Here is an 8538-nt window from a genome sequence, read left to right as displayed (position 1 = left end):
TATTTTGTTAAACTACTAATTGTTTAATTGTTCCAACTAACAAGCACTTGCTTGAACAGCTTAATAGCAATGTTCACTTGAGGAACCTCTTAATTTTCACTTGTGATATACAAGCTTCCTTCATAACCTCATTACTTTCTGAATCTCCAAATGTTTCCTTGTAGTTATTAGAAAGCATATTCTAGAGTGCAAATAGGAAAAGATTTCTAGTTTGGGAATTGAGACAGCTAAATTTTTTTTTCTTTCCTTAACTTTGTGTTCAGATGTGCCAGCAGAGAACTGTGTGCACTGCTAGAAAAGCAACAGGGGAGAAGTACGAAGTACGAAGATCTCTGAGCACACAGCTTTTTATTTGTTATTTACTCCAAATTCAAAAGAAAAGAGTACAAGGCCAAAAGTCATTCTGTTAGATATTTAAAGTAACTGATGCTAATTGATCTATCAACAGCTTCTACTGCATGTTGAATATATCACTCATCATTTACAGACCAAACTGTAAACTGAGATTCATCCATATTAATAAAGACATATAAGCCTATCTATTATTGCAAGAAATAATGCTGATGTGGTAATAAAAATACACAAAAACACTAGCATTTTTAGAGCATCCATGGAGGCAATGTGAGACTTCAGAAAAGTAACTATTTTTATAACAGCTTTATTTCAAGACTGTTTCTCACTGGATACAATTTATACATTTTGTGCTAAGTGTGTATAAATTAATGGAACACTTTCAAAATTATCCCTAGATAAAATATATATTATGCATTTAAAATTATTCCAATAATTATTCCAAGTAACATTTTGCTGAGTATTAGTTCAAACAACTGGAGAAAAAAAATTTAAAATGCTTTGGCAAAATACCCTTTCATGGTGATGTCTTTAAAAGCATTTTGAATGCAGGGCTTCCTCATCCATTTTTATTCTGGTATCAGTCAAATAGAGAAGAGGAAACATAAACACAGTTATACAGTTTCATTTAAATATAATTTAAAAGAATATAGACCTTAATTTTTCAAGTGTGTGATCTCATGTTTGAATTTCAGCCAAAGAACTGCCTGCTGCTTCTGAATGGACAATGGTGCAACATGTTTCTGAAACCGCTAATTGCATTGTTGCACTGGTCCCTGTAAAGCAAAGCTCCTGGTGATCCCAGAGCCTGTTTCAAGGCAGGACTGCAGAGGTATCAAACCAGAGGAGAGCAGCATGGTCACTGAACTGCACACATTGAGCTTCTGGGAGGATTAACTGTTCTGGTCACGGGCTCCTGGCTGTAGTTGACAATATCTGCCTTCACCACCCTCTGTCACAAAAGAAAACATAGCAACAGTCAGAAAAATACAAAATTCATGCCGGCAAAGCATTCAGCAGGTTTTTATGAAAGACAAAGGGAAAATAACAAACCAATCAGTTGTGGGGTTTTTTTTTCACTACCTTACAGGAAGCCTTATCAGGTGCTAATACTTGTTATAATTCTAGGTTTATTCATTCTAAGCAGAAACAAGAGCCTTGGTAGGTTATCACAACACTACAAAAGGAATTTTTTTTTTTTTGCTGAAGCAGTGAATACAATTTTACTTCCATGAAATTTGTTCTGTATGAGTAATAAAACAGAATTTATTTGCAAAAGTTGTGCAATTCATTCTTTAATAATAGCTGCCTAAATTGCAACTGGAAATTGTACCTAAATTTGTCTTTTTGTCCTTACTCCAAGCATTTCATCAGAAAATATGGACAGAATTCAAAGCAAATTTTAAATACAGCTATATTTTTAAAAAGCTTTGATAGGCACACTGGCTAAAGATTACTTTAACACAAAAGAGCTCTCCATACTATATTTATTCGCTAATACAGATCTAACAGATATTACACATTCCCAAAGCATTTGATAAGACTGATGGCTCTCCCACAAGAAGACAGAATTGTACAATTTTGCACCCATTTCCATCTGAGACAGCTATGTTTTGAATGTACAGTACTGAATCCAGTAACAATGGAGCATATAAAAGTTTCTACAAACTATCTAATTATTAGCAACACTATGTAATTAATCGTACATAGAGTTCCAAAATAATATGTTGAGTATTGCAAGTACTTACACATACAAAAGACCATCTCCCAAAAGAACTTACTTTAACAGTTGTTACTTCATCTAAAAGCAATGTAGCTTATAAAAAAGAAACAAACCAAATTTTCCATCAATACCTGAACTACTGCATTGAGCAGACTTTGCTCTGGCAGTTGGAAGTGTGATGTTGGTTATCTTCTTCAGGATATTTCACTAGTTCTGCCCTGACAACATTCTGTTAACCATGTATCAACATGATGGATAGAGGGCAAGGAGAAGAATGTAAAAAGAAAAGAGAAGGAAAACAATGGAGAGATTAATCAGTAGTTGAAAAGAATGAATGGATAACATAAGATTATGCAGAAGCAAAATGAAAGTGAATTTTCAGGCCTTAGGCAGATATAAGAGCAACACATCTGGCTGAAAGCAGCACTCTCAGCACCAGGGCTGCTTCTCAAGCTTTTCCAAAGTGAAAGGCTCATACATACAATCAGCAAAAGCGTATTAAAGCTAGAGAAGGGACAGAATAAAAAGGCAGGGAATTCAATGGAAGAAAAGATGACAGTGGTCTATTTCTCCTTTAAGTCAAAGATACTTAAATATTAGATACTACACTATCAGCTTGCAACAAGTGCATTAGCTGTACATATGCATCTTTTCCATTACATAACTATCACATTACACCTAAATAGATTATCCAAAAGCAGTGACCAAATTAACAACCTCATATCAAAATGCTCTATGTTTTGATTTTTCTTTGTATCATTTAAAAATAAAAGGTTCCCATTTTCCCCTTAAATACAAATAAACAAAACTGTTTTCTTATTATTAATACAGGTAATGGATACAGAGTTCTCATTATTAATACAGGGTCAATACAAGGGTCATGCAAAGGGAAGTAAAATTCATGGAACAATTTCAGTGAAGAAGCAGGAGAGGAGACAAGTCTGCTATGAAAGATACCCTAAACCAGCTTAATACTTTTTCTTAAATATTTCAACTTTCCTACAATATCTTTTCAAAATTAAAATGAATTAATAAATAACTAAATTCTATTATTTTAAAGGACACAATATATAAACTGGATTAGCAATATATAAACAGTATACATTAAAGATTACCTCTGTAAATAAAACCTATGTGTCAAACAAGCAACAATAATTGAATAGACTGGCAAAGGTCCTGGATTTATTAGCTGCTGAAGTACTCTTCTTGAGCTTAATTGATCACATTCATATTATCTTATCTAGTGGACAACACTCATGATTTACAGGACTCCTGGCCTGATGTTATCAAGAGAAAGGTTGCCAAATCCCTTGTAGGGCAGTAGTAGGAGTTTTAGCATTAAACAACGTTATCTGACCTCACGGGACCTAGTTTCTTCATACCAATCTTTTGACTAGAGTTGAGGGGAAAAAAAAAAAAAAAGTCCTGCAATCAGTAGGCAATTAATTGTTCCTCAAACATTGGTCTAAATCCCATCCTGTAAACACAGGCAGGTTAGTGACCTATGCTTAGGTACACCTTAGCAAAAAACTGATGATCATAAATTACTTGGATTTTCTAATGGAATTTCATCCAAATAAGAGTTAAAAATATCATTGCAACATTTCTTCTATTAACTTCATGGTAATTAAAAACTTGGGCCTCTTTGCATCAGATTCTACATCAAGCATACCATTGCCATGGTTCAAATCACTGTCAATAATGAGAAATAACCTTTCTCAGTCCAGGTGCTCTGTATTCCAGATCTGACTTATCTGCCAAACATTTTATTGTACAAAGCTGGCACACATACACACACTGGTCTGCTGAACTGGCATTTGGTTAGAGAGAAAACTACACATCACTTACAAAAATGCTAGCTCTTGCCAATGCCAAGGAACAAAGCTGTACCCCATGCAGTTTTTACACTATGCTTGAAAGTAAAAAATACAGAAAGAAAAACATTTGATTAATAAAGGAGCTATTTCCTCAAATTTCATCAGACCCTTGCAATTTAAAAGGGAGAGTATTTTGAGGACTGAAAATAAGTCAGAATGTGCAATTTTCTTATTTTGGAACTGTTCCATTTCAAAAAAACATGCTCTACTTTCCAGTCACGCATGAAGAGTAATCTAGTTCTTTGTTTCACCATAGTTTTGTCCAAATAAAAGTTTGATTAACAGTCATCTCAGCATGTTAACAGACAAGGTTTAGTAGCTCTAGCTGAGATAGTTTAAAAACTTACCACCCCCAAATGTCTGTCCTATTCCTCTGCTGGAGATCACTGCTGCCAAAGGAGAGCTGGTGGAATGTAATGTGTGCTTGCACCTCATCCACTTCAGCACAAAGTCTGGCAGCTTCTCTTTAAAACAACTTGCAGCAGCAGTTTAAGCTAAACTGCTCAACTTCACCCTGATGTGGCCAAAGCACATGATCACCTTCCATTTTCTGATTCTGATGTGGGAGGAATACATTCCAACAAAAGGGCAGTAGGAAATAGCTTGGGCTGCATTCATATCTTAAACTGCTGCAGCTGTTTTCTGAAACAATGCAGAGTAAATATAATTCAATCTCTAAGGCTTGTTCTTGCAGTTAATTAATAGAAGTCTTGCTGCTAATTTGAAGGCAATCAACCTCACATAGTTTTCACAAGAGCTACTGCAGTTCTGCCAGTCATCAAAGCTCAAAAGCCAAACCCCATAAATTCATACAGGTTAAAATAATGTATTTGGGATTTGTATTTCTTATTTCTATCCACCTATGAGTCACATCTAAGATCTTCCTAGACTGTGACAATAACTGACTTTAAAGTAACACAAGAAATAAGATCTTCAGGCAAAAAATTGAGTGCTCTAAATAATTTTAAAGCATATTCTCAATACTAGACAATAAAAAAATACATATATAGCATTTGACTGTTGGCAATTTACACAAATTCAGTATTTAATCTTATATTTTGTTACCGCCTAGATTGAATGAACATATCTAATGTTCTCTGACAAACATTCAAGCAAGAACCATCTCAGTTTTCCACATGAGGAAATCTCACATTACACAAAATATTAGAAAACTCAAAAATATAATCCAGTGTGTAAATACATATATGTGTATAACACAGTGAATACATTATGTGTATAATACAGTGCACATTTGTAAAAACCACAATGGCTTTTACTCCTTATTTAAAGATTAAATCCAAGTCAACGCTTGCATACTTTAGAGATTAATCACATCTACTATTGTATTGTATTTATTGGATTCTTTATAGCATTTATCTAGCATCCATCTATCCACTGATCTAATTTTATAGCCCAGTAGCTAGAATATTCAATGCATAAAAATTTTAAGGAACACACATTATGTAACTGTCCCACAAATTAAGGAAGATGTGTGCCCATTTTAGAGATGGAAGAGGGAAAAACTCCCTCCACCACCACACTGAAGGGACCTGCACCTGTCCTACAAGAGTCTATGGTAAAACAGAAACCTAATAATGGCATCATCCTCTAACTTTACCTCCTTCCAGCCAAGAGACCAGCTCCATGCTTTTGGGAAGCAGCATCTATGCTCCAGATTATGTAGAGACTTTCCCTTTTCTTGTGAAGTGATGGGGGTATTTGGTTCCATACAACAATGAGCCTTAAGATACAGCTAACAGATATTCCAATACAAATCTCATTGGTTTCTAAATTATACTGGGGAACGCTTACAGTCCCTTCAACTGATAACAAAGAGCTATTGCTTCTTTGGAGATTGAAATTATGCTCCATTAACAAAATTTTGCAAATTAAGCAGCTCACACTCTTTAGCTACACGCACGGTGTTGCACCACGTAGTGACTTCTGCTGTACCTGAAAGACAACAGTAAAGTTTCTTTTCTGTCCAAATTCATTTACTGGCTTTGTTTCTTCATTTGTTGGGCTTTTTTGTCAGTGGTGGTGGTTTTCAATAGATATTTTTACCTTTTTCTTAATTAGAGCCTGGATTTACACCAACAGTAATGTATGCCACAGTATTCAATTTATGCAAATTAACTATTTATAGACTATTGCTGATGCAACTTGTGTAGTATCAACTTTGCCTGATCCATATATTGCCTATTCCATTGATCAACTCAACAAAATTAAAAGCCTATTACAATAATAAAGTAGAAGGAAGCCTACTTAAATCTGACACCAATTTGATATAGAAAGTTAGGTACTTTTGAATTTGGGCTATATGGAGCTTCTTACTTTAAAAACAACCTAAATTCAGACCCTTTCTTTAGAATGATACAATTTTCCATATGACCTTATTATCAGTCTCCTTTAAATGTAAGGTATTTGCACACCTTTCCACAATCTTACACCTGAGCTACAGAACACCACTCACAGCACAGAGAGGTCTAGGACTGATGTTCCAGAGCTAGCTAAACAACCAAAGAAAAACTGAAGAACTTGGTGTGCTCAAATATTTATAGGCAAATAATCACAGAGCTCAAAATAACAGATGGTATTCTGGTAGTAAAAGAACATTTAAAATACATAGTTAGTATTTCTCTGCCTATAAACTACAGTTTTTTTAAACTGATCTGCTTGTTAAGTATGCTCTATAAGTATATTTTACAATTTTACTGTTTGCAATACAGTTTTCTAGTTAACCACTTCAAAACAGATTGTAAACACTGCTGTGGCAAAGCACTTCCAGAAATTACATATTTATTGTATATTTCATAAAGAAGGAGACCAAGCTGTACATAAGAAATGCTTTGCCATTTATTTTAAATAAACTTATTGACTTATTTTGTGGTACTTGTTTAACACTGGTATTGAGAAGCAGTTCCAGGACATTACACCACTAGCAATAGCAACATTTGGGTCCACTAAGTAAATTTAAATAATTGTAATCTCAAATGTCATTACACAAGGTTGCCTCAGTAGTATAATCTTTCCTTTTGAGGTTTCTGAAACTGGGTTGTAGAAAAAAATTTCAGTTTAAATCCATGCATATAATATCATTAATATCTTCCATGCTACCTATATATGCAAATATATTTCATTTCTAAACAAATCTTAAGCATTATTTTTAAACAAACATCCTTAGAATTAAAAGTTTTTCTTCATTTTTTAACATATTTTTTCATGTTTCAGAGAGTCAATCACGATGGATAAACAAGGAATTATATTTCAAAAAAGCTGTTGTGAAATTGAATAATTATCTTCAAAACAATAGATGAAGACTGATTTAAAGAACAATTATAAATCCACAACGAGATCACTTTTAATACTAAATAAAATACTAAAAAATACCCTATGTATTTGTGAAAAATCACCTGTGATTGTTCCAATTCTGCTTTGTTTAACTTGATGCCGAGTATGTCAGCAGCAATTCTCTGAAAACACAGGAAGACCTATGGAAAAAAAAATAAATTGCATTTAAATGATTAAAAACAGACATCCTTGAGGTTCTTTCAAATATATCAAACCATTCTTGAACAGTAAACAATGATATACAAAATTATGAGCTGTGCAAAACAGATCTGAAAATAACCTCATCTGGTACTTTCAATTTTGTTTAAAAATTTGAGAAAATAACTCAACAATGGTACAAGGAATGAACAGTATGCTGGATTGTTAAGCAACACTTCAACTCTGCCTCCAGAGGCCCAAGTTTAAACAAGCTTTTACACAACCCACCTCTCAAATACTACTCTCTGTGCTACAAAATATGAATAAGGGTATTCACTAATGTTTAGCACAAAAATGTATTACCAATGTATTGTGAAATAAGAGTTGTAGGTTTCTGAAAAGAACTGTGTATCAACATCACCAAAATCTCTATTACATATATCAAAAAAATAGCAGTATGAAAGAGTTCTGAAGAATCTTACAAAACATACACTGAACAGAAGTAGCTCAGAACAAGCAGGATGTTGTACAGCCTGCAGCAGCAGCCTGGCAAAGTTAGACTTTGGACATGGTTTAACACATAATACTGGGTGGCAATGCTGTCTTCAGTAATTCCTTTAATTCATCTCAAGACAGTCCACTTATCTTACTGTTTAGGTAAAACTGCATTTTAAACGTGATTAAAGAATATGACACGTTCAAGAGGAGTAGTTTAAGTATGCACTGCTGCTGAACACTGTAGTGCCAAGCTACACATTGTATTTTATCTACAGGGCTGTTTGTCTGAGCTCACCATCTAAATTCCTAACAAATATTGGTTTGCATCATGCAAAAAAAAAAAAGATCTCTGTACATGCTCCCAGACATCTTCAGTGAAAAATTAAGAAAAACAGTATCTACAGAATCTCTTCTAACACCGAGATGGAAACCAGAAACAAATCAGTGGCACAACCAACAAAGCATGGCAGCTTCCAAAACAATTGCTCTTTCTCTCAATTCCTTGGTGGAATACTGATCTGTTCTACCAACATCCCCACAACAAGAAAGGGCACACTGAACAGAGATTCTGAGGGTCAGAGACCTAGTTTAACCCTCACC

General features: G+C 34.2%; 1 protein-coding gene across 3 annotated transcripts in view; it reads right to left on the bottom strand.

Annotated features, from left to right (window-relative positions):
• Positions 1–332: 332 nt before the first annotated feature.
• The window catches only part of RAB28 (RAB28, member RAS oncogene family), a 70761-nt gene continuing 62555 nt past the window's right edge, over positions 333–8538 (bottom strand). The window contains exons 6-8 of one of the 3 annotated variants that reach the window (XR_004417987.2): positions 7365–7442; positions 4299–4593; positions 1218–1303 (exon numbers count right to left, since the gene is read on the bottom strand). Coding sequence is in view for 2 of the 3 variants with exons in the window: in XM_033060608.2 (XP_032916499.1) it covers positions 1211–1303; positions 7365–7442 (171 nt within the window). In the remaining variant the exon portion in view is untranslated. Of the gene's footprint in view, positions 1304–2205; positions 2304–4298; positions 4594–7364; positions 7443–8538 lie in introns of all 3 variants that reach the window. The other 2 variants (XM_033060609.2, XM_033060608.2) reach the window with 2 other exon arrangements.

This window comes from Catharus ustulatus, chromosome 5, assembly GCF_009819885.2.
Source record: "Catharus ustulatus isolate bCatUst1 chromosome 5, bCatUst1.pri.v2, whole genome shotgun sequence".
NCBI classification, from domain to species: Eukaryota; Metazoa; Chordata; class Aves; order Passeriformes; family Turdidae; genus Catharus; species Catharus ustulatus.
This window is presented reverse-complemented; position numbering and strand designations above follow the sequence as displayed.